Below are 26950 nucleotides of genomic sequence, written 5' to 3' on the forward strand. Positions count from 1 at the left end.
ACATTTATAAAATAACCCGGGGCACTCTTTCAACACTAAATGATTGCTTCTATTAGTTGATTTAAGATTAAAATGTTATCTTGTTAAAGCAAACAGCGATGTTCTAGAAAACATATCCATCAACCAATTTCGTTGTGAATAAGAAACAGTTCCACTTGAATCCCCCACACCAAACATTTATTATATTGTGACAAGCCAAAGAGGGTTGCACTTTGCAGTTTTTACTACTACTTTAAATCCATCTACATTTGTTTTAGTTTGCACAAGTATGTATGGCTGTGTATACAATCTGCATTCATGGCTGGATTAATATGGCGTAACAGCAGCAAACTCTGTGTATGGTATGTATCTCCTTTGAACCTAAATACTAAACAAACTCCTGTGATATTCAAGCCCACTGTGACCTTGACCTCCCCTTGACATTTGTATTATCTGCTGCTGTTATAGCCATCTGATTCCATTAGCTGGACATTTTAAATCTTTTCAGGACATTGACAACTCTTACATAAATTACTCAAACGGGGCTTCTCGCTATATTTTCCAGCATTCTCCACATTCCACTATCCTAGTCTGAGCACCTCACAAGTGACATCCCTCAACATCTCCAGCAAAGGTATGCTAAAGAGGTGATATAAACAAAAAACAGTATGGAGTGCTCTGAGAGGATGATAAGAAGCAGAGATATCTATTGTACGGTAAAATGTGAAATATTGTCCAATCACTTCCCTTAAAGGTGGGGTAGGTAAGTTTGAGAAACCGGCTCGAGATCGCTAGAATTTGAAAATACACAACCGGAGAAAATCTGCCACTTTCTTATAGAGCCCCTCCTCCAACACACACGAACGCGCACATGACCAATGAGGGCACGAGATAAGTTTGTGCCCCGATGGAAGGCTGACAGGCAGGTAGGCCATCCAATTATTGGTTGTACTTTTTACAGTATTACGGCTTCTACAGATGAACATTTTTTATGGATTTTTTGTCAAAGCACATATTCATTGCTATCGGGATGTTAAAGGTGGGGTAGGTAAGTTTCAGAATCCGGCTCGAGATACACTTTTTGTTATATTCCATGGAATGCTCTTAACATCCCGATAGCAATGAATATCTTAAGTGCTTTGACAAAAAATCCATAAAAAAATTTCATCTGTAGAAGCCGTAATACTGTAAAAAGTACAACCAATAATTGGATGGCCTACCTGCCTGTCAGCCTTCCATCGGGGCACAAACTTATCTCGTGCCCTCATTGGTCATGTGCGCGTTCGTGTGTGTTGGAGGAGGGGCTCTAAAGGAAGTGGCAGATTTTCTCCGGTTGTGTATTTTCAAATTCTAGCGATCTCGAGCCGGTTTCTCAAACTTACCTACCCCACCTTTAAGAGCATTCCATGGAATATAACAAAAAGTGTATCTCGAGCCGGTTTCTGAAACGTACCTATCCCACCTTTAAGTATTGTGCAACGTTAAAGTTCTGCACTTCCCTTAATCCAGTGTTTCTCAAAGTGGGGGGCGCGCCCACCCTGGGGGACGTAGGCATGACAGGGGGGGCGCCAGAGACTAGAAGCAAAAATTGCTATGACAAAAAACTAAATTTGAATTATTTTTTTTTAAAACAGAATTGTTATGACGTCGGCATGACCGGCGGAAGTTACACTTAGAAACCTTAGAAACCTATGAGGTCGCTGTAGGACACAGGTTTGTAATGTACACAATAATGTACACAATAAGCGGCGTCAGGGGCCCCCCTAAGCACCCCCAAGAAATGTCTTTTTTAATTGTATGTGTGAAATTCATAATTTGAAAAATGATTGATTCGAAAATAATATGCTACAGTAGTACAAGTACATCTGGGTCTCTGTGTTTCATTCAAGCTCGGCTCTGTGTGTGTGTGGAACGAGCCATTTTGTTTGTGCGAGCGAGAGAGAGAGAGAGAGAGAGAGAGAGAGAGAGAGAGAGAGAGAGAGAGAGAGAGAGAGAGAGAGAGAGAGAGAGAGAGAGAGAACCGGAGATTGTTGTTGTTAGCATCTGGTGCGGATATATAACGGATATAAGAGGCTTTTTCAACAACAAGGTGGAGGGAGAACTCTCGCCTGTCAGACTGAGAGGCTCAGATAACCTCAGCTCAGTGAAGTAAAGGACTCTCAGTGTTTAGATTACCCACTGAGATTAGTTATGAGTGTTGAGTGATTTGTAAAATATCCATAACAGCTACCCCCACAGCACCCCCAAAAGAAATCTCTGGCGCCGCCACTGAGCCTGCAACCCCGTTTTGAAGAAATGTGCAGTGCAAAACAGGCTCATTGCAGCCACTAATAAAACGCACTTTTTTGCCAAATATCTTTCTTTTCATTTTTTTGCACAGATTGCAAAGTGACAAAGTATTATAACTTATTTTTCTAGCAAAGGGATTGCACATTTGTATTTACTTTTTTGAGCACACAGACTTATGGAGCATTGTTTTATTATCACTGTTCTAGCAATGTGATTTTTTTTAAAAATTTGAAAAGAATGCTCACGTTCATATTGATGTATTGTAATAAATGTTAACTTGGCCCATTACGTGACTATTTGTGTTGGGGGGGCCCGACTTTTTTTTCTCCAAAGGGGGGCCTGCCGGAAAAAGTTTGAGAATCACTTCCCTTAATCCAACATCCTTAAAATTGTTGGGTACAAATTACGTTAGTGTAGGTTAATCATCAACAAAAACAAAAGTGGGCTATTCTAATGTGTACAGGGCTAGAACACAATTCCTGAGGCATTTTAATTGTGTAAGACTTAGCTGACTCATGCTTCTTTTGTAAATGATCACACTACTTGTGTTTTGAGGACAGAACATTCAGGTGCCTCAATTAATTAAGGTTAACATGTTTTTTTTGTTTGCTCCATGGAAGTTATCTTGATGACCAAGCATATCTATTATTGGGGGAGATAATCTTGGTTACCTCAGCTTAAAATGTTAACTAAGTCTCCATAGAGTTAATGACAAAACTGCTGACTCCTACATTAGCGCTTTCACAGATATAAAACCAAAACATTTATAATGCAAAAATACAGAACTGTAGGTTACGTCTCACAGTTAAACATTGCACACTTTATTATATTAACCCATCCTACATGTGATTTGGCATTTTCCATCCAAAATGTGGTCCATATTCTCTGAAATGTTTGTATTTGGATCTTAATTATGTCCAACAAGTCCCTGATTGCTTTTGGTTAGCTCACCTCAGGGTGATATCTGTTAAAAATTCATTTCATACCTGAATTAATATCATAAAAGTGAAATGTGACCATTGAAATGTGACAAATGCCGATTAATAAATAATTGATTAGCTCTTTTATCAGCCATCAAGTTTTCTCTTGTTAGTTAGTCATTACTTGTCAACCTTCTCTGTCAGCAGGAGCACATGCTGTTAAAGGGACTGACGCTTAAACGACAACATGAGAACATACTGCATGGTTGCAAATCCCACATGAACAAACTTTCACCACCCCAACGTACACTTAATCAGTGTTTTTATCATACCACTATTTCTTAATTTTGTCCTCAGGCCATTCCTGTCCTGGAATGTATCACTCCTCAAGTATATGTATAATATTTAAGGTCAATCATTCATAAGCATCCTAACATGAGTGGAAATGATGTTTTCTTGTGAAACAGTTAAATGTATTTGTTTGAGTTTAATCGGACACTTCAAATACTTACAAATGTAAACCCTTAAACATATATTATGTCATTTTCTCACAGAATAGGGCTCTGGATTAAAACAATAATGGAGTTATTAGATATGTCAAACGTTAACTAAGGCACCCACGGTAGCAGGTAAATTCCATGACAGATTGGACAGTGTCCCGGCTGCTTTTCGTCGTCACGCCCCCTGTAGTTTGCTGCCAGGTGCAACAGACAGCTTATTTCTCAAAGTTGATGTTTTACCCTGCTTGAATTTATTCTCACTTTTTTCTCGAGGTATAGTTGCTCCATACACTAGAAATGTGTTCCTTTTCAACCTAAACATTAGCATGTAGTTTTTGTTTGTCCGTAAAATGTGTCTCCTCTATTAAGCTATATATACATACAGTGCATAAAATTTTTTTATTTTGTGTAATACTGGCAGGAATGCGTTGTGTGTTTTATACTATGTATTATTTTGATTCTAGCTCTTTGTCTCCAAGTGTGTCTCAGAGCTGGCATGTAACATGTTTTTTGGGTGGTCTTGTAAAAGAGTGTCTGAGAAAGGAAGGGAGAGACCTGAAGGAACTATTTGGGAGTTGCCTGTCTTTTCTCTGGCACTCCCATATGTGCTGTCACTGACCCGTGGTGTTATTAAGTCTCCAGGAGCACAAGATACAATTAAACAAAGTTGATACTGTTTTTCGCACAAATTGGACAAATTACACTTAAAATGCTTTAAATACATTTTGAACAAAAGTGAAAATGTTTACCAACTAAAATCTCCCAATAAGAGTTTCGGCAGTAAAACTGTTAATGCTTGTGTGAGTGGAAACTCTACCTTTGGATTCAGCTTGTTCAGGACCAAATTCTATTACTCACAAAAGTCCAAAGACCAGAGAATGGTGCAGGGAGGAACTGGGAGAGGGGTTGAAGGACAGGGAGAGGAGGAGGAGGGAGGGTGAGGGAGCAGAGGGAGGGAAGTGAGAGACCAGTCTTTTGGATTTCTCATTAATTCAGTGTGACCCTCTCTTTCAGTTTGTTTGAAAGCCCTCCCACTGACCATTATCAGCCCAGGCCTTATATATGCAGCCTGCCGCAGTTGTTTGTGAGTACATACACTTTTCAGAGTTCGAACCCACAGCCAGTCACAGCCACTCTGCCTACCACCATGAGAGAGTTGAAGAGCAAGGATTTCTGGAGGGCCGTGCTGGCTGAACTGGTTGGCATGACCCTTTTCATTTTCCTCAGCATCTCAACAGCTATTGGGAACAAGAACAACTCCAACCCGGACCAGGAGGTGAAGGTGTCGCTGGCCTTCGGACTGGCCATTGCCACGCTGGCTCAGAGTTTGGGTCACATCAGTGGAGCCCACCTGAATCCTGCAGTCACCCTCGGGATGCTGGCCAGCTGCCAGATCAGCGTGTTTAAGGCCGTCATGTACATTGTGGCGCAGATGCTGGGCTCTGCTCTGGCCAGTGGCATTGTGTATGGAGCACGACCAAATACTACTGATGCTCTGGGGCTCAACTCTGTAAGTACATGTCAAGTAAATGCTGTTGACATAACATGTGATAATATGTCACATTTGGGAAGTCTAACCTCCAACACTTCCAGAGAATGTGATTCAACAGGATATGTTTAAAGTGCCTTCAAATTTCTGATGTTAACCACCGAGGGAAAACTGAGGATGTATGCATTTAATTTGTTGTTGTTTTTTGTGCATTCTGTCACTGCTTAATATTGACACATTACATTGCATTTCTAACTGCAACAGCTGCAAATGAAAATCTGCAATTTCAACTCTTATTCTCAGCTGTTTTGGTAAATGTGGGATTTTGCACAATAAAACCGCTACACTCCTCTCTCTGATATCTGTAATGTGTATCATCAGCTGCATCCTTGTCAAAAAGCTTGTGAGTGCAAAGGCATGATATCTGCTCACTGTGCTGCCCCATACACGGTGTGCCACAGCTGAATAACACTGATCAGGTTTTCCATGTGGCACTTTAGAGCCTGTGCCAAACTGCTGTCAGACTTGCTGGGCGATGCCAGCAGCTACTAAATGGGAAGTTATCCTGACGGGAAACAATCCATCTAACTGACACAGACTGACCAACTGTTTTTGTTTTGGATCCTCTTTAACTCTCGCAGCTCAACGGTGTCACTCCCAGTCAAGGTGTGGGCATTGAGCTCCTGGCAACCTTCCAGCTTGTGCTGTGTGTCATTGCAGTCACTGATAAAAGGCGGCGTGATGTCACCGGCTCAGCACCCCTGGCCATTGGCCTCTCAGTATGCCTGGGACACTTGGCAGCTGTAAGTACCTCACAACCATCTCCAAAAGCAGTTTATCTAGAATTAGGCACAGTATGTAAACAGACACCCTCACCCCCTACTCTATAGACCATGTAGCTGAAGATATCCTCTCATGCTGTCTCTTTGTTGTTGAGTACAGATCAGCTACACAGGCTGTGGCATCAATCCCGCCCGCTCCTTTGGTCCGGCTTTGATCCTGAACAATTTCACGGACCACTGGGTAAGTCAGAGATGGAAGCACAAAAGCTCTTTACGTGTGCCTCACATCTTTCCGCATGCATATTACATGTCAAGCTGAAATAACTCGATGAACCCAAAAGAGACTGATGACTCCATTACCTGTGAACCGGTTTTCATGAGTTAATCAGTTATGGTGTTCCTATTGTTTCACAATTAGCTGAGATGTCGATAAAAGTAAACCTTTTGAACTTGATTATCTTTCTGAGATAACGCCAGTTTTAGGCATGTCAGGTGTTAACCAATGCCAAAGCAGAGACTCATCAGAGTTTTCCATTGCAGGTGTACTGGGTGGGGCCAATGTGTGGCGGTGTTGCAGCCGCTCTCGTCTACGACTTCCTGCTGTCCCCGAAATCCGATGACTTTCCCGATCGCATGAAGGTCTTGGTCAGCGGCCCAGTTGGAGATTATGATGTTAACGGAGGCAACGACGCTAATGTGGAGATGACGACAAAATAGTCCCCTGCAGTCACAATCACTTAATTGCATTGTACATGTTTATGCTCCTGTAAAAAAATATATAGTGTAGGTTGTTTTTGTGTTAATGTGAAATACCAGTGAGGATTGTGGTAACGGGTCAGTTAGTGTCACTTTCAAATTCTCTAGTTTGTTTGACCCCAACACACAAGTCGAGGAGGAGGTGTGCTGAAATATCTTCCCATATCAGTATTCTATGACGAGCCATTTTTTGTATACTCTATGTGCCTGTAGTAGTTTTTTTTCTAATGGATAATGTATTATGTGTCACTTTTCTAAGTAAATAAAACACTTGTTGTTAAAAAAAAACGTTGTGTGCTTTCTTGTCACTAAACATAATGGGGCATCAGATTTTATAAATGACATGTTTCCTCCTCTTAGCAATCAGCTCTAACCAGTCAGGCCTGCAAAGCCGTGACAATTATGAAACGTGAAAAAAACAACATTATATTGGATAATCAAATCTTGTTTAAATAGGAAAATATTCCATTACATTATAAAGTCATATTCACCAGATATGTTAGAGTGCAGTATATTGGGATTGAGATACATATTAGTGTGTTTTCCATATTTTTCCCAGATGAAAACAGATTCATCCATGGTCAGATTAACCTTTCAGGGGCCCCCAGGGCAAACACTTTGCTGTTGGGCCTCTTCCTGCGGGTTTAGGACCCCTAGGGGTGTGAGGCCCCTGATGATGGTGCGGACCGTTGGTAATCCAGTCTTGGATTTAACTGATAATAAATTAGTGTCCGGAGTCTGCATTCCTGAAGAACTTAAGCCAAATTATATCATTTATTATTCCTTTTCAAACATGTTTCAGCTTCTGTATTTCTCAATGACTGCCACGACAATTGTACAATCCGTTTGGAGAATGCTAATAAATCTGCATGCTAATCAGAGAAGAAGTGAAAGTGCAGACTTTCTCAAAGGCAAGTCAGACAAAACAAAAGATGAAGCCACTTCAAAAGATTGATTGTTTTTTAAATACATGTGAAAGATAAGAAGAGCTTAAACAGAGATATTAACGCTGTGTGTGTGTGTGTGTGTGTGTGTGTGTGTGTGTGTGTGTGTGTGTGTGTGTGTGTGTGTGTGTGTGTGTGTGTGTGTGTGTGTGTGTGTGTGTGTGTGTGTGTGTGTGTGTGTGTGTGTGTGTGTGTGTGTGTGTGTGTGTGTGTGTGTGTGTGTGTGTGTGTGTGTGTGTGTGTGTGTGTGTGTGTGTGTGTGTGTGTGTGTGTGTGTGTGTGTGTGTGTGTGTGTGTGTGTGTGTGTGTGAATTGTAAATTGAAACACCTGTTATTAATAGGATCATGGTCTTATCAGCATGCATTTAACTGCATTTAAATGATCGCATCTCGTCTCTCTAATGCTTTGGACAAGGTTCAACACTGACTGAACAACAGCATGCATGTTGTTCAGTCAACGACAAATCGAAAATCGAAGGATCCAACGTGTTTTTAAACAGAGCAGAAATATAACTCTCCCACTTCAAGTATCTCGGAGTCATACTGGACTCGAACTTGACTTTTAAGAATCATATCAAGAAAGTATCCAATATCGTTAAATTCAACTTGCAAAATGTTAAACAAATTAGACCTTTCTTAACTGTCAATGCTGCAAAGTCATACTTCCACTGCATGATTCTATCCCACATTGAATACTGTTTTACAAACTGGTCGTTTGCTTGTGCCACAAACCTGAAACCCATAGAACAGCTGTACAAGAGAGCTATCAAGAAAGCCACATTCATACCACCACTGTACCATCCTTGAAAAACACAATTTCTTGAGCTTTGACAATTTTAAGTGTTTTAAAAGTATGTGTTTTATTTATAAATGTTTACATGGACTGCCCCCCCTCCCTTAGGGGAATCCATCCACACAAAACACACTGGACGCTGCACTAGGTCAGAAACCAGAGGAGACTGTGAGGTCCACCGCAGACGGACCACTTTTAGACAAAATGTCCTCTCCGTTAAAGGCAGCTCTTTGTGGAATAGCCTCCCAACTGAGATACGGATTGTCCCTCTCTCAACAGCTTCAAAGGTCAACTCAAAGAATGGTTGAGAAACAAACAGACGTGCAATCACTGCTAAATGCACTTTAACACAGGGGTATCTCCTCTTGCACTTTATGTAGCTCTTGTATCTTCTCTTGCACCTTGTCGTTGCTGCTATATTGTATTACCATGTGGTAAATACTTGTGTTTGCTGCTCTTGCTCTTTTGCACCTTTTGCATATCATGTATTTTGTTTTTGCTATGTTTGTAAAATGTAAACTCCTTAAATATTTTATGTGAGGGACTGCGGATGGAATTTAGCTCAAAGCTAAATCTGGCACTGTTACGCTTGAGACATTTGAATGTTTTAAGTGTGTGCATTGCCCCTGCCAAATAAACGATTAAATAAATAAATAAACTGAGATTCTCCTCGTGGTGATTTTAAGTTGAGACAGAAAATACGGTCGACTCTAAGCCATCAAAACATTATGAATCCTCAGTGGGAAATATTGGCCTATATTTTGGCCACAGATACTCAGCTTTCGTTCCAATATCAAAGTGTTTTTTTACCGTCCACTTGTTGTTGTTGATTGATAGCTAGCTCCTCTTGCTCATGTTTTCAACAGATCCAATAACAGGTTGCCAGGTTGGTGCAACCGTCTGCCCAACATCACATGCAGGGGATTTCACTGAGCCAACCTCTCTCCAAAGAAATGTTGAACCTGGCTACATTTTTAACTTGACTGCAACACAAGCTCATAAATTATCCGTGGTGGTGGTGGGGGAATAAAATGTGATTTAAGGATATCCGCAAAAGCTTAGTAAGATTTGTATCCCAACCTACTGAGAGGAAAACTGCACGTAAGACTCAACTAAAGCTTTGATCCTGCAGTAGATAAACTGCTGGAGATTAACAGACAAATCCAAATTGGACCCACTGAACAGAAGAAACTTGTTATCATCTTTTAGACAATCTCAAATGGGTTTTTGTTTCAACACTTGCTGTTCATTAATTATGATTTTTTTTTTCTCACTTATTTCTATCAACTAGGAGGGAAACTATTTAGGTTGTAAGTTACATTTCCCTTGCTTAACAGACCAGCATATATATTGATTATACTTAACTTGCTTCTACTTCTGCATGATTACATATTCTGTGTGTCTCCTATAATCTTAGGTGAGATTCAACCAGGCCCGGTTCTACGGGGGTGCATAAGGGTGCATTGCACCCTCAGTTGAGTCGTTATGCACCCTCATTTGAAAAGAAAAAGTGAAAGAAAAAAAGTGAAAAATATTACATAATAATAATTATAATAATAATAATAATAATAATAATAATAATAATAATAATAATAATAATTATAATAATAATAATAATAATAATAATAATAATAATAATAATAATAATAATAATAATAATAATAATAATAATAGTAGTAATAAGAAGAAGAAGAATAAGAAGAAGAAGAAGAATTTAGTTGAAATAAAATAAATTGTAATTGTGGTTAAATAACATTGTCTGCTGCATTTATTTGATCAATTTTAAACGGTAAGTAACGTTATTATTATGTCAGGTGTGCGTGACCTGTGCCGCTGCACGTTCATCATCTGCAAGGTGCTTACACAGCAGTCAATGATGGACATCAGAAAATTGTTAAAACAACCAGCCCTTATCGCCAGCAGTAACACTGCATCTACTGCAGGTAATAACAGTTCAGATCATGGGGACATTACGTTACCCGCTGCCACTGTCGTGGACAATAACGCCCGACTCGCCGGCTTTGCCCGCCTCGCCCACGGAGGCGGAGCAGCCGCAGCCGTCTTCGTTGCCCCAAACACCAGCGGCCCGCAAGTGCCAGAGGACCTCGGCAAAACAGAGCCTGCCCAGGTATATTTAAAAAAGTACCCAACTCGCCTGAAGGCTACTCATTTTGCAGCTCATGGTTTCAAAACAGAGATTGGCTGGAATATTCATGTAAGATGCCATCTTCTGCTATGCATGTAGACATTTCGGTTAAAGTAAGTCAGATACCTTTGTTAGGGAAATAATTGTCCTAGACTCCTAGATATGATGTGCATGAGCAACCCTGACATCTGTTATCTCCTTTAAGGAGATAGGCTGCTTCAGCCATAATGTTGTTGTTCCCCTTCTATGACCGGGCAACCCTAGGTCACAGATGGTTTATTGTTGTCGGTACACTGGGACACTTCCTTCTCTGTGTTTGTGGACTCCAAGGTGTGAAATCTTCGAGGCCATAAGTGTCAGACGCAAGTAACTCAGTGTTCCAAACTGTTTAGGCTATCTTCTCAAATATGTTTATTACTCTCTGCGAAACCAGTTAAATGGGCTAACGAGAGAGAGGCGCTCCAGAATTGACGTGGCAACTCTACCGTGAAGTCAGAACCTCTGGCTCTTGGACTTGTGATGTGAATTCTCCGGCCGAAGCTCCAAATAAACCATCAGTGTTTGACATCAAAGCTCCTGCTCTTGCCGTGTCTCCTTCATGAGTCGGTGACTCCCACTGCATTGCTACACAGAAGTTTCCTCTACAGCCTTCACCACAACTGGCTACAACAACTGGCGCCATGCTCTTATAGGCTACGTGATAAGGGACTGGGAAGGCATGAATCAAGCAAAGAGCACATAGATCCATAGATCTCTTCATGTTGCTCTCAAAGTGCACCAGATTGATGCTTTTAACTTCAATATTTAAAAAAAAGAATCTTCCCGGTGGAGCATGCCCCCGGACCCCCCTAGAGGAGATGAGGACCCCCCTAGTGGATGTTAGATCCACTCCCCACTTATACAAATAGCACTTTACCACTGCACCCTCTCTAGTCTCAGATGCACCCTGAGTCATTTTGTTCTGGAACCGGGCCTGGATTCAACTCTCATGACAGACCACATTGATGAATCCTCTCAGGGGTTCTTCAGAAAACCTGCATGTTGATGTGATATATTCCTCTGAAAGACTAGATGTTGGGGGGATGGGCCATATGTTAATCTTATTTACATCTGAAAGCCTGGGATGTGAAAATCATGGGTGAATGAAGCGCACAAGTGAGGAGGTTTTCCCACTGACACAGGATTCCTTTGGAAGGCTAAGGCTGTCCACATCAAGAGAAAACCTCCTTCTCTCTGACAAATCAACTGGGTGGAAATAAATGATATTTGCTCGATCATTTCATAACACATCTGTTTCAGCAACTGTTTATATTTTTATCTGAGGCACTTTCAAACTGATGTGAAAAAAGCACTGTAATTAAAAAAACATCCAGATCAAAAGTGAATGTTATCTGCATGTGATTATGTTGAATTATATTAGCTCTTAACACAAAGACCTATCCGCTTATGTCAATAGCTTTCATACTGTATATTTAGCTAATTTTGTTCGATCAATTGGCTAAATGTTCTCGAATATAATTTGGAAAAGAGGTAACCCCGTTGAACTGCAGCATTTAAAGATATTTTTTATATTTTTATATATCACGCCACAGCACGGAAACTGCTCTTCTAAGAGTTTTGAATGATCTTCTTTTAACTGCTGATCTTGGGAATTCTGCTGTGCTTGTGCTTTTAGATTTGTCTGCTGCTTTTGACACCATTGACCACCACATTTTATTATCACGCCTTGAACTGTGTGTCGGTATTAAAGGTAACGTCCTAAAATGGTTTAAATCCTATCTGTCAGAAAGGACCTTTTCTGTGCATCTTGGCCAGTATTCTTCAGCTGCAGCCCCACTAGCATATGGGGTCCCACAAGGCTCTGTCCTGGGCCCCATTTTGTTCAGTCTGTATTTACTACCTCTGGGGTCAATTTTTAAAAAGCACAACATTTCTTACCATTGCTTTGCAGATGATCTGCAGGTATACCTGCCTATAACAGCAAATAAGGAATCTAGGATTGCCTTGCTTAGCTGTCTGAAAGACATAAAATCATGGATGGAAATCAACTTCTTGACTCTTAATGAAAAGAAGACAGAGATTATAATATTTGGACAGTCTGAACTCCTGGATGGCTTTAATAGTGTACTCGGCCCCTTAGCCTCCTACAGCCGTCCCTCTGTCAGAAATCTTGGAGTCATCTTTGACAACTGTTTTAAATTTGACAAACAGATAAGCTCAGTTGTCAAGACAAGCTTCTTCCAGCTGCGGCTTCTGGGGAAGGTAAAAGCCTATCTTCCTAGTAAGGAATTTGAACAGCTAATCCACTTATTTATCACGTCTCGTTTAGACTACTGTAACTCCCTATATATTGGTGTTGACAAGTGTTTGATCCGTCGCCTGCAGCTGGTCCAAAATGCGGCTGCACGCCTTCTTATAGGGAAGAGACGTTATGACCACATCACACCCGTTCTGGCAGACCTTCATTTGCTTCCTGTCAGTTACAGGATCCAGTTCAAGTACTTACTTGTTGTTTTTAAATCATTGCTTGGACTGGCACCACATTACCTGTCTGAGTTGTTGCACCGCCATGCTCCTGCTAGAGCATTGCGCTCAGCTCAGCAGAATATGTTGGTGGTTCCTCGGAGCAGGAAAAAAACCAGAGGTGACAGGGCCTTCAGTGTTGCAGCTCCCAGACTGTGGAACAGCCTCCCAGCACATATCGGGACTGTTGAGTCTATTGAACTTTTTAAATCCCAGCTAAAAACTCACCTCTTTGCAATGGCTTTTAATACTAGTTGAGCATTACATTTTTATATTTGTAGGCCTATGTGTTTTTTTATTTATTTATTTTTTTATATGTTTCTAGTTATTGTGCTTTTTATTATGTTTTTAATTATTGTTTTTATTATCGTACTCCCATTGGGCTATTCACTATTGTAGTTACTGCCTGCCCTGTACAGCACTTTGGTCAGCCGAAGGTTGTTTTAAATGTGCTATATAAATAAATAAAGATTGAGATTGATTGAGATATTTAAATTGTGATTTATATTTATTCCACTGGCTACATTTTTTACTTATTCCCCCATTGCGTAGCACAAATAATGTGTTTCTAAGGCTCTTAGATAGTGCTGATGAATGACCAAATACTGCTGTGTATTGATAATTATAATAAAGCTCTGTTTCAGTTAGTCCACTCATATTGACTATACTTCATATGAATGTAGGATATGTGCAGATGTTTGGCATCTGGAGATGGATGTGGGGGCTTAAGAAATGCTGCAGTACAGTATGAATTATGAACATGCCAAGTCAAAAAAGATTTTTCATCAAATTAAATATTGTTTGACAAGAGTTGTCAGGCCCATAGAGCTGCTCCTACTCATAAGGTTATAATAAAAGCATAAACTTTGTCCTTCCTGTCAGTTCTTCACAATTATCTCTCCACTCTCCTATCATATTTACTTTATGATGTGCACTAAATTGCTACACAGATCTTCGAGGCTGCTCTTCGGAAGTATTATATCCTTCACCCTCTCAATCATGTTATCATGTCTCATCTATGTCACATTGCAACATATCCGTAATGGTTTTGAATGTTTCAAAAGGTCTCCAGCTGATCTCAGACAGATAGAAATGACTGTTAATTTTGAGAAGTTAAAGAAATAACTGAATTTGAAAAAGCAAGATATATATATATTGCAAAGAAGTGCTAGAAATGTCTTTTATAAAGAAGAATGATCTTCCTTTTGGGTGGACCATTATTGCCACAGTCAAAGGTAATGCTTTGATAGGTTTCTCTATATATCTTCTGACAAGAAGCTGTGTGACCCTTTAACCCATCAGTCTGTTCACACAGACACACAGAGAGGCAGAATGGGAAACTGGTTTCCTTGCTGAGAATTCAAAAGATCCCATTTCCTTCACAGTGGCATATGAGTGATGTTGAGGCTTCAATGCAGCCTTTCCTGCATGACACATGCTCAGAATAGAAGAAGATGGAAAGATAGGGAAACCTTTGACAAAGAGCTGCAACAAGTAATGGGCAGGGAGTGTCCTTCACACATCTGGATGCTGTTCACACCTTGGATTCCACATTTGCCTGGAAATAAGCCAAATAACCTTAAATGATACCTTTTAAAGCTCTATACCCTTTTTTGATTTAATGTTACAGCAATCATAATTGAAATTGCAGATTAAAGACGTAGCATTGATTGAATTATGCTTGCAAATTGCTGATTGCTGCGTGAGAAATGTTGCACTTAAATGTGCACAAACCTTGCTATTTTTTATCTGATCAATAATCTACATATTATAACATTTCTAATTCACTCGGTTCTTCTCTCATAAAGTAACAGTTTGAAGTATATTGAATGAGTTGTGATTAACAGTAAAAGCAGCACTCTGTTTCACTTGTAAAGTACTGAAGAGAAGTTCATTCTCATTGGTTGAAATCAACACCTCATCAGGCCTGATGTTATCCAAAGCAACCCACTTTTGTGTTTTCAATTGGGTTGCTGTTTGAAGCAAATATCAGCCACAGCAAAGGTGTATCACTTAAACACTGCCCGGAATATGTCTGTTAGCATGAAGTGGACGGTTCTCTGAGTAGCCATGGCAGAAATTAAAACAGGGGCACTTTGGAGGGCAGTTCTGGCTGAGTCTCTGGGAATGATCATCTTTATCTTCATCAATGCTTACCCTGACCAGGAGATAAAGGTTGTGTTAGCCTTTGGCTTGGCCGTGCGACATTGGCCCAGTGTATCGGTCACATCAGCGGTGGCCACCTGAATCCTGCCATCACCCTCGGCCTCCTGGCCTGCTGCCAGATAAGTATGCTCAGGGCCTTTTTTTTTAACTTCTCTTTTTATTCAGCTTTTCACATGTTTACAGTCATAGATAATACAATATTCTCTGTAAGCCTTCTGTAGTTAACAGTAAAATCACAAATCAAACGTACATATTTGTGGACAATACAGAGGCAGGCCTCACTGACCTTCAAACATGCTATAACCCAGTGGTTCTCAAATGGGGGTACGCGGACCCCTAGGGGTACGTTGGAGTACTGCCGGGGGTACGTGAGATTTATTTTATGTTAATGAAAAAAAGACAAGATAAATATACCAATTTTAGGGAAAGTAACGAAGTTTGAGCAGTGTGGGTTTTATATTAATAGACTAGAATTACACATATTTCAAAACACGAAGTGTAATAACTGCAGTTTGCCTCCCTGTCAGAATGACAAAGATCCTCAGTGAAGCACAAGCCCATGATTCTCACAAAATTGTAAGTACAAGTTATTAAAAATATCAGTTCAATGAAACTAAAGTCGTCTTAGTGTTATTGCATGATGTTAAAATTGGTTAGCCATGAATTTAGTGATGGATTGTATACATTTGAAATGTAGCATTTAAGTGTTTCTCAGTTACAATGTTGTTGTTTTAATAAATCAGACACCGATGGTGCAGCGCTGTACTATACCTCTTTAGGCATTTTGTCCCTAACAAATGGTTTTTGCGCTGATCACGGGGTACTTGGCTGAATTTTTTTTTCAAAGGGGATACATTATTGAAAAAAGTTTGAGAATCACTGCTAAACATATAGAAAGAACATAAACACGAACATAAACACGAACAGGGTTATGGGGTGTACCTGCAACTTATTCAAACAAGGGGGGCATAGAAATAAAAATACTAAAAACTAAAATATATAAAGGTCCCTTCTAGACAAATGATGGTCATATTGGTGTAACATATATTATCCATTTTTCCCATCTTGACAAAAAGATTCCCTGTTGCAGTCTCAAAGCAAGGGTTATCCTTTCCATCTTAAAAATATCATACACAATGTCAATCCACTCATCCAAAGTAGGTTTTCCTGGTTTTAACCACATTCTGGTGATGGCCTTCTTGCAAGCAGCACTCAGGATTCGAAACAGATATTTATCTTTAGAGGAAAACATTTCTGGCGGTGAAGCACCCAAATATAACGATTCAAATTTAAATGGAATGTCTACCTGAAAAACCTTTTGTAAAACTCCATGAACCTGCTGCCAGAAAGGATTCAATGATGTGCAAGACCAGAATATATGAAAATGCTTTGCATCCACACTGTCGCCAGCATGCAGAGGAATTAGTGAAATGTCTCTTCTGGGCTGGAGTAAGGAAAAACCGTATGAGGTTCTTCCAACAAAACTCTCGCCATGAGGTTGAACTTGACGTTTTCCATTATATCTCACATACGTTCTCCCAATCTTCTTCCTTCAGAACAAAATTTCCTTCCCTTTCCCATTTTTGTTTTACATACAGCTTTCTTGTTTGAGCCCTCAAGATAGGCATCTTGAAAAACTTTTAACAAAGTGTTATCCCAGTGCACTTGTGTACTCTCCCTCTGTATTTGATCGATGTAATGACGAACTTGAAGGAACCTGTAAAAATCATCACGTTTCAAGTCAAACTGCCCCTTCAGATTCTGAAAGCTGTTCATGGACCCCTTGTGAAGAAATGTGCAGTAGGCTGTCAGGCCTTTTGAAGACCAAATCTTGCGTCCCATCTTCCAGGTAGACATTCTAGATCATACACACACCATCTTAAACCCTTTACAGCCTCCCTCAAGGGATTTTTAGTTACCAGTCTGTTCCACACCTTAAGCGACAGACAGATCCATGGGTTTCTCAGTTTGTTTAGTTTATTCATCAAGACCTTATCCCCAATTGCAGCTTGAATTGGAAATTCTTCTGATATAGCACTCTCAATTTCCTTCCATCTAGCAACGTACTTTGGATTGCACCAGCATATTAATGGTCTCAATTGAGCCGCAATATAGTAATCCTTGAAACATGGGAGTGCGACACCACACTTGTTTTTAGCCAATTGTAAACTCTGATATTTAAATGTTGGCCTTCGTCCCTGCCAAATGTACCTTGAGATGGGGCGGTGGTGGCGAAGTCAATAGGGACTTGGTTTGGCAACTGGATGGTCACCAGTTCAAGTGCCGGCCAGACCAAGTGCTACCGAGGTGTCCCTGGCACCGTTCCCCACACTGCTCCCTGGGCGCCGTTCAAAATGGCAGCACACTGCTCTAGGATGGGTCAAATGCAGAGAAACATTTTCCCCACGAGGGATTAATAAAAGTCCATCTTATCATATATTTATCCCATTCCTGAAGTTGTTGGTCAGATAGTTCTAGTGGAAGGGACTGGAAGAGATACAGCAGTCTCGGCAAAATAACCATTTTGACCGATTCAATGCTTATAATGTTGTCCTTCAGCCGTTTTTTTTAATCTTTTCTTAAATTTCTCATCAGAGGACATACAGCACGAAAACATCAACAGAGGATCACAAAGTTCCTACCAAAACATGCGGCCATATTGGGGCTGGAAGACAGGATTGTGCCTTGCCCATTGTGCCTGTTCAGATCAAGGCTACAAATGGCAGCACAGTGATAAACACTTATGCCTTCCTGGATTCTGGTAGCACGGCCACCTTTTGCTCAGAGCGACTGATGAGGGAGCTTAAGATGAGAGGAAGAGAATCCAAATTCCTGTTGAGAACAATGAATCAGGAAAAGCTTGTGGATAGTCACATCATTTCTGGGTTGGAGGTGGCTGCACTCAACAGTAACAATTACTATGAGCTACCTGATGTGTTCACACAAACTGTAATGCCTGTGACTCGTGACAACATTCCAAAACAGGAAGAGTTAAGTGCATGCATGGCACCACTTAAACTCTGTGAAACTTCCTGTCATTGACGCTGACGTGGAGCTGCTAATTGGAGCTAATGCCTCAAAACTCATGGAACCATGGGAGGTGGTGAACAGCGATGATGATGGACCTTATGCTGTCAGAACCCTGCTAGGGTGGGTTGTCAATGGACTGCTGAGAGGAGACCGCCAAATTGTAAACAGCTGTCCCACCATTGCAGTCAATCACATATCATTAACCAGCTTGGAGGAACTGCTGGTAAAGCAATACAACCATGACTTCAATGAGAGATCAGTTGATGAAAAGCCAGAAATGGAGAAGATCATGAGTTTTTGGAAATCATGAAAAATTCCGCTAACCTCACTGATGGACATTACAGTCTGAAATTACCTTTCAGAGAAGAGAAAGTTTCAATGCCAAACAATCGCCATGTTGCTGAGCAAAGGGCTCTGTGTCTTAAAAGGAAATTCAAGAACGAGGAGTATGTCAACTTTCTGGGCGATGTCATACAAAAGGGCTATGCAGAAAGAGTGCCTGAACAGCAACTGGAAGGCAGAGAAGGAAAAGTCTGGTACATCCCACATCATGGCGTGCATCAGCCTAAAAAGGGGACCTTGAGAGTTGTGTTCGATTGCGGCGCAAGCTTTAAAGGGACATCACTGAACAGCAAGCTACTGCTGCAAAACCTGTGCAGATTAAGCTACAGCTAGGATGATCAAATCCCACAACAAATCAGCTGCAGTGGGTGAAGTGGCTGGAAGACCTTCAAAAGCTAGGCACCGTTCCCCACACTGCTCCCCGGGCGCCGTTCAAAATGGCAACACACTGCTCCTAACACTAGGATGGGTCAAATGCAGAGAAACAATTTCCCTACGAGGGATTAATACAAGTCCATCTTATCATATGTTTATCCCATTCCTGAAATTGTTGGTCAGATAGTTCTATTGAAAGGGACTGGAAGAGATACAGCAGTCTCGGCAAAATAACCATTTTGACCGATTCAATGCTTATAATGTTGTCCTTCAGCCGTTTTCTTTTATCTTTTCTTAAATTTATTTTAATTTAATCTGTATTATATTTACATGTTTGTTAATAAAAGTTATAAATGATACTATCATTATAAATGATACTATAAAAAAAAAAAGCAGAAGGAGCTTCTGCAGCAACAACTATCAGCTTCTAAGGAAGGAACTAAAACTGAGAACAGGAACAAGGTCCCATCTCCTTATGTCTTCCCTAATCTTTTGGTTCAAAGGTAGGTAGTTAAGTGAAAACAGTTTTGTCAAATCTATTGAAATATTTACTCCCAAGTACTTCATGGATTCAGCATCCCACCTCAATGTATAGTTTCTCTTCATAATTACTGAGGGGCAGTACTTAAAACTCAGAATTTGTGTCTTCAAAACATTCAGTTTATATCCAGAGAAGGATCCATATTGTTCTCAAATTGAAAATAACTGTACCAGAGATTGTTCTGGGCTGGATAGATATGTCATCAGCAAATAAGGAGATCTTTTGTTCCACCCCCTTCATTACTATTCCCTTGATACTGTTATTCTGAATAATCCACTGGCTCAGACGTTCGTTCGATAAAGGTCGCAAACAAGAGGGCTAATTGGACAGCCTTGTCTTGTTCCCCGCTCCAATGGAAAGGAATTTGAAACGGCTCCATTCATTTTGATCATATAGAGCCTGTATAGTTTTTATAAAGGTACTGTGAAATCCAAATGTATTTAAAACTCTAAAAAGGAAAGTCCAATTTACACAATCAAATGCTTTTTCTGCATCTAGCGAGCCCAACTAATACGGCTTCCATATTACTTTCAGTTATATGGTTAATTATATGTAGCGTCCTTCTGATATTGTCCTGGGTTTGTCTTTCTCGTACAAATCCTGTCTGATCAAGGCTAATAATTGGTGGTAATAATCTCTCTATTCGTTTGGCTAGTATATGGGTAAAGATTTTATAATTGGTCTAAAATTACTGCATTCAGTTTTATGCTTTCCCTCTTTTGGAATAAGTGAAATGACTGCCTCTTTCCAGGAGGCGGGTATAATGTTCTCCTTAAGAACAAGGTAGACTGCAACATAGGTACCAATGAATGTACCATTCTGAAGGAACCCCATCCGGGCCTGGAGCCTTATTTGATTTAAGATGTGCTATAGCTGAGCTCATTTCACTACCATCTTACTTCCCTGCTCACTAGTCAGTTTAGGCAGATGTATCGCCTTAAAGAAATCCTCCATTTTCTCCCCATCAATTTGAGGTTGGGAGTATAGCTTTCGATAATATCCTTCAAAACAATTTTGTATTTCTTTTAGTTTATACTGTATGGAATTAGTAATAGGAATTTTTATTTTATTAATTGAATTCTCGGCTTGTTGTTTTTTCAGCCTATAGGCTAATCATTTACTGGCTTTTCCTCCTCCTTCATAGTATTTCTGTTTTGTGAAAATTAACTTTTTTGGTACATCTTTAGTGTACATCTCATTTATTTCATTCTTTTTCTTTTTGAGCAGTCCTCTTATCTGATCATTTGAGTCTTTATGATTTTGTTCCAATTGTTTTAATTCTCCTTGTAACTTGTCTAACTCTTTTTGCTTGGCTCTTTTTAAGCGAGCACTGTATCCAATTATCTTCCCTCGAAGCACAGCTTTACATGCATCCCACAGTACTGGAGGGGAAACTTCACCGTTATCATTTTGTTCCAAGTACTCAGTGATATCCTTCTTCATTTGGTCCCTCATATTATTCAGTAAATATGTATTTAATCTCCATAACGTGTTTCTTTGATCCTGCTCCAGATTACATTTTAAATAAATAGGGCAATGATCTGAAAGGTCCATGATCCCCATGTCGCAGCCCCCCACCCTGTGTTGATCTTTACCAATGGTTAAAAATAATCAATCCTTGAATAACCCAAATGTGGATTAGGAAAAAAAAGTATAGTCCCTCTTTGAAGGATTTATTTCTCTCCAGACATCTACCAAACCAATATCCTCCATTGCCAAATTGATTTTCTTGTTTATCAGCTTGGGTTGCCCAATATTCACATTTGAAGAGTCCAATTTAGGATTCAATCTTAAATGTAGATCCCCCCCCACAGATTAGGACCCCCTGAGTTTCTGCTATAATTAAATCAAATATCTGTTTAAAAAATGTCCAATCTGAATTAGGAGGAGCATAAATATTTAGTAGAGAAATCAATGAACCACCTAGATTTCTTCTCACTAATATATATCTCCCCTCCGTGTTCTTCTTTTCAAACGTTGGTTCAAAACTAATATTGTTGGAAATTAATATTGCCACCCCCCTCCTGTGGCCAGCCGCATATGATGATGAGTACTGATGTTTAAAGCCTAGTCTTCTTAATTTAGCATGCTCTGTATCCGATAGATGCGTTTCCTGCAAGAAGGCCACCTCAACTTTATCTCTTTTTAGTTTGGTTAATATCTTACTTCTCTTGATAGGGTTTACAAGACCATTAACATTGTATGTGGCTATTTTTAACAGCTTGCATTTAGAGTCTGATAAGGACAATATCAGTGAAAAATACCAACCCGAGTTTTTACAGGTAACGAAAGATGTATCATAGGTAACACCCCATAGACTGCAAAGAACAGCAGCAAAAACAGGAACATAAGAAGACTAAGAAAAAAATAATAAGAAAAAAAGTAAGACCTCAGCTAGACAGTTTGACTACGATAGACCTCGGCGAGACTTCCCGGGCGGCTTCGGCATTAGGGCGCGGTGCGCTCTCTCAACTCGTAGTTCAAATGTAGCCGGGAGGTCCAAACCCTCCCTCAGCAAAGCCTCCACAAAAGTTCCCATCGACGAGGAATTATCCTCCGCCCCCTCTTTAACGCCGTGGATTCAGATATTTTCCCGTCTGGACCGACACTCCAGGTCCATTAGCTTAGCATCCAGATGCACCTGTAGTTGTAGCAGCTCCGTCACCGCCTCCTCCGCCACCTGTAGCCGTGTATCAGTCGCCTCAATCTGCCCTTCTGCCTCGGCAATTCTATTGTTAGTCTTGTTTATTTCTTTACGAATCTCTTTCAGCTGCTGACCGTTGTCTTTCCTGCACTCTGTCAATTATTTCAGTATGAGGCTCATGTCCGCTCTCCCAGTTTGGTCTTCCTCGAAGTGCGTTGGAGTGTCGTCGTCCCCCACCACGCTGCTAGCAGAGGAAGCTAGGCTAGCTCCGTCTCCGTCAAAATAACTCAGTCTGCATTAGTTTTTTACTCTTTTGTTTAGAAATTCTCAAGACCAACACTCTTAAGCCACACTTTAAAATAAATGTTTTATGTATTCCAGTTGTAGTTGGTAACTTTTAGTACCGAATATCGGGAGCACGATCTTTAAGCAGCCATCGCGTCGCTCACCAAACCGCGCTCAGGGCCTTTTTCTACATGATGGTCCACATTTTGGGAGCAGTGGCTGGCAGTGCCATTGTGTATGGCATCAGGCCAGAAACCACAGAATAACTTAGTGTTCAAAAAGTAAGTTGCATTCCTGAGTAACAGTCCCCTTAATGAATAACAGGTGCTGCGCAGATTGAGTGCTAATTGGTGAATTTGCTTCAGCCAACATTTTCTGCAGAAGCAATTAACTTGGTGTCGTTTGTCTTTTGTTCTCATGAAGACTTGAATCATGTTGCCAACTAAAGCATGGTCCAACTCTTTAACAGCAGGCTTTATTCCATTTCCGTTTGATTATTTTCTTAGTACAGGTCGTCGAGGCAAAATGTTCCTCTAATCATAATTAACAAAATAGGTAGATGGCTAACTGAAGTGTTTTTCTCCTTGTTGCAGCTCAATGGAATTAGCCCATTACAAGGCTTTGGTGTGGAGTTCCTGCTCACCCTGCAGTTGGTAGTCCTGTGTGTGATGGCAGTCAGCGACAAAAGACGTGACGTTGGTGGATTTGCAGTTTTGCACCTCTTGCGATCGGCTTGTCTGTAGTGCTGGAACATTTGGCTCGGGTGAGTAGCAAAACATTTCCACCCTTAACTAAATTGGTAGATGGTTTCTATATCTCGCTGTGGCCACAATGGATTGGCACGAAATTCAAAGGCTTTATTGTCATGTGCACAATAGCTAAAGCCTAGTTGCTGGCAATGAAAATTTTGAGTCCCAGGCTCCTTCAACAGCACAATATAAGACATACAAATAAATGAAAGGAAATGGGATGAACTATCTGTGAATGAGGCTCTGGTGACAGCCAGGAGACATGTGGTGTTCTACAGATCAGCTTCACAGGATGCAGCATTAACCCAGCACGATCCCTGGGGCCTGCAATTATACAGGAGTCTTTTGATGACCACATTGGGTATGTATTGTTAAGCTGTAAATAACATTATTACAGTGCTGAATTTGTGAGCAGAGCTGTGTCTCGCCTGTTATTTTGTGTTTCAGGTGTACTGGGCAGGACCAATGAGTGGTGGTTTGGTGGCATCTCTTCTGTATGATTTTCTACTGGCACCCAGGAAGGAGCCCTTCAGAGATAAAACACGTGTCTTCTTCTGCTGTGGCCAAAAGAAATGTACGTCGGTGAACCCTTTCATGAGTATATCACATCATGATCAAGGGAGCATTTTGGCATTGAAATAAAAATACTTTTGTACATGAATGCAGGAGACCTTTTTGAATGTCTTGAAATTAAAATGTTAGATACATGTATGTCATAGACAAAACTGGTTTTATTTAAGGGTGGGCAAGTTGAAACCACTACTCAAACACTAGTATCAATATGCTGAAGATGTTTGTTAAGACTTTGTTAAGACTAATACATTTTGAAGCAGTGTTGTGAAGTGCATATCCTGCTCAGTCAGTGTTGGTGAGATCAGACATGAGATCACGGTTTCATTTGCCGTTACACTTTTCTTGTGTTTGGCAGGAATTGTCGAGCTTCGAGATGTGTCCTCCATGCCACGTTGCATCATTTAGCAGTGTGTGCCAGCAGTTCAGGAAGCGCGGGCAGCAAATCAGTTGCAGCAATAGCTACGTGTGTGTGGGTGTGTGGGTGTGTGTGTGTGTGTGTGTGTGTGTGTGTGTGTGTGTGTGTGTGTGTGTGTGTGTGTGTGTGTGTGTGTGTGTGTGTGTGTGTGTGTGTGTGTGTGTGTGTGTGTGTGTGTGTGTGTGTGTGTGTGTGTGTGTGTGTGTGTGTGTGTGTGTGTGTGTGTGTGTGTGTGTGTGTGTGTGTGTGTGTGTGTGTGTGTGTGTGTGTGTGTGTGTGTGTGTGTGTGTGTGTGTGTGTGTGTGTGTGTGTGTGTGTGTGTGTGTGTGTGTGTGTGTTCTCCTGGCAACGGCGGTACACAGGGGTCACCGCCTACATTGCTGGTGCCAAAACTAACATATGCATTTAAAGTGGACGTGGAAAGGGTTGTGAACATCATTACATCATATCCTAAACACAGGAAAGGTGCTTTACAAAGGAGGTCATGATAAGGGCATGAACAACTTTACAACCAAAACAAATACTTGGAGTTATATAACACTAATGGGGAACAAATCTAAATAGTTAATTAAAACAAAAATCATGCATGTCAAACTGTATTTGATTATACTGCATGTTACATTTTGATTGCAGGAATAGGCTGCATAAATGCAAAATGTATAAGCATACTACATATTACCAGTAAGAATGATTCAATTCTATGAATACAATTTGCAGATGAGTTTCACAGATGTGGTATGAATCCTGCCTGCTCCTTTGAAACAGCTCTGATAAGAAGTGAAATGGATGACCCATGGCTAATATCAGTAAACTATGTGAAGCTTTTTCTTCTCTAAAATCCCATTTCACTTTGTCAAAGACACATGTAGCAGATCTCTGCTTTCATTCCAGGTGTACTTGCTGGAGCCAATGTTCGGAGGCATAGCAGCAGCTCTTTTCTATGACTTCTTTCTGTACCAAGGAACAAAAGTATGCAGTGTAACAATCCGAATAAAGATCTACTCTCACTAAATATATAATTCTTCATGGCTTTCCTCCCTTCAAGGAGGAATATTTATCTGCCCCAGTGAATATAATTATAATTGTCAGTTTGCCTCCTCATAAACCTACTAACGTGCATAATGCTATTAAATGCCTCAATGAATGATAACCGCGCTTGTGTTTATCTCTCTTATACGACTCAACTCTTCTTCACATGGATTTTTATGGTGGGATTTCAGCGGCTGGTCATGTGACAGTGGCCAATCTAAAATCTCCACTCTTTGTTTCCTTAACCTCAGAGGTCAGGGGCATTGTGTTTAGCCTCTTGTTTTGAAGTTTGTCCTCAACAACATGGACAATGCTCTTTTTGTTGCCCCTCAGTCATTTTGTCTGAGACCGTCCTTCATCAAATTATTTTGGCTCTCATGTTGTGCTTGATTATTCCATGATTTGGCATGGAGTGTTCACTGGTGCTCTCATTATAGTTATCTAGACACAATAAACAATTGAGAATGAAGGCTTAACCTGCTTTCAGAGTGACGTAATTATATTCAACACAAAAAAATTGCCTGTCCAACACATTTCCTGTACATTCTCAAAGGCTTCTTTGATACAGACAAAGATGCAACCCATCAAAGCAACCTACAGCCAAAGCATAAAATAAATTCCTCTGTGCAACATACTTTAAACAATGGAAAACACCTCAATGAGCCACACTGTCATGTTCCTTTATTACAATGAACATGTCATTGTAGCTTATTTCCAGTCAAATTGCACATACACTGTCCTAGTGCAGTACAGAAATAACTAGCTGATCAAATGTGTATTAACCGAGACTGCAATTATTCCTGCACAAATACTATTTACTTTGAGTAATATTTGCTGAACGCTCCAGTGAACAGTTGTTTTAGAAACCAAGCCTTTTTCCAAAACAAAACTATGTGTGTCCTGCTCTACAGGACTTAAGTCTGCAGAAGGAACATGGGCACCAAAAACCTTAGGAGACAGACTAAGATATTGTTTGCTTGTTTTGTTTTATGGAACATATTGTAAAAAAATAACTATGGAGAGACACCTCCATACATTGACTTGCTTAGCAGAACACGGAGTATCTTCTCTTAACATTTGTAACCCTAACCGCCTCTCAACATAGTTTCTGATGCTGGGCCCTTATCTGTAAGCTACTTGCCACTCACTCCCTCTCTGCTTTTCATCACTCTTTGGCAGAAGTTAAATAAACTATGTGTCAGAAAGAGGGCCTGTGGGGAGTTGGGGGCACAGTTATATATCTGTGGAACTCCGCGTTTAAAAAACAAGGTGCCAATCAAAACCGCCGGGAAAAACAGTTCTCACTTCGTCTTCTCATGAATACTGCGCTCATGATATGATTCCCTCAGCTCTTTCTAGATGACTCCACTGACATACAGTACGTTTTCACAACGTTGGTATTTTTCTAAAAACTTTGGCTCAAGACTTTTAGGTGCAGTTAACAGTGTTTGTGTCGGCAGGGATAAACGCTTGTCAGATGGTGCAGAAGGTGAATGGTCCCACTTCTACAATCTACTACAGAGGCCCTGACCCGAAACTGCTTGGAAAACAAACACAGATCAAAACTGGCCACAGTGTTCCCATTGGTTCTGTCAAAGTTAAAAGCATAGTCTGGGATTCATGTAAACCAAAGGCTAACCTCACCACCAACAATACAACAAATAATGAAACCTGTTATTG

General features: G+C 40.5%; 1 protein-coding gene and 1 pseudogene across 1 annotated transcript; both read left to right on the top strand.

The window, feature by feature from the left end:
* Positions 1 to 4715: 4715 nt before the first annotated feature.
* On the top strand, positions 4716 to 6983 carry LOC117462884 (aquaporin FA-CHIP-like). The gene is made up of 4 exons (XM_034105242.2): positions 4716 to 5198; positions 5819 to 5980; positions 6120 to 6200; positions 6500 to 6983. Exons 1-4 carry the CDS (start codon positions 4836 to 4838, stop codon positions 6674 to 6676), a joined length of 783 nt encoding a protein of 260 aa, XP_033961133.1. The 5' UTR covers positions 4716 to 4835; the 3' UTR covers positions 6677 to 6983.
* An 8208-nt stretch (positions 6984 to 15191) lies between these two features.
* On the top strand, positions 15192 to 23895 carry LOC117462593 (aquaporin-1-like; annotated as a pseudogene).
* The last annotated feature ends 3055 nt before the right edge of the window (positions 23896 to 26950 follow it).

Source organism: Pseudochaenichthys georgianus, chromosome 17 (genome assembly GCF_902827115.2).
Source record: "Pseudochaenichthys georgianus chromosome 17, fPseGeo1.2, whole genome shotgun sequence".
NCBI classification, from domain to species: domain Eukaryota; kingdom Metazoa; phylum Chordata; class Actinopteri; order Perciformes; family Channichthyidae; genus Pseudochaenichthys; species Pseudochaenichthys georgianus.

What these genes read in the sequence shown, in the direction of transcription:
- LOC117462884 (XM_034105242.2), top strand. Translation starts at nt 4,836, where the DNA reads ATGAGAGAGTTGAAGAGCAAGGATTTCTGGAGGGCCGTGCTGGCTGAA. An exon ending in ATGCTCTGGGGCTCAACTCT is followed by an intron (nt 5,199 to 5,818) that starts GTAAGTACATGT and finishes TAACTCTCGCAG; the next exon opens with CTCAACGGTGTCACTCCCAG. An exon ending in ACAATTTCACGGACCACTGG is followed by an intron (nt 6,201 to 6,499) that starts GTAAGTCAGAGA and finishes TTTCCATTGCAG; the next exon opens with GTGTACTGGGTGGGGCCAAT.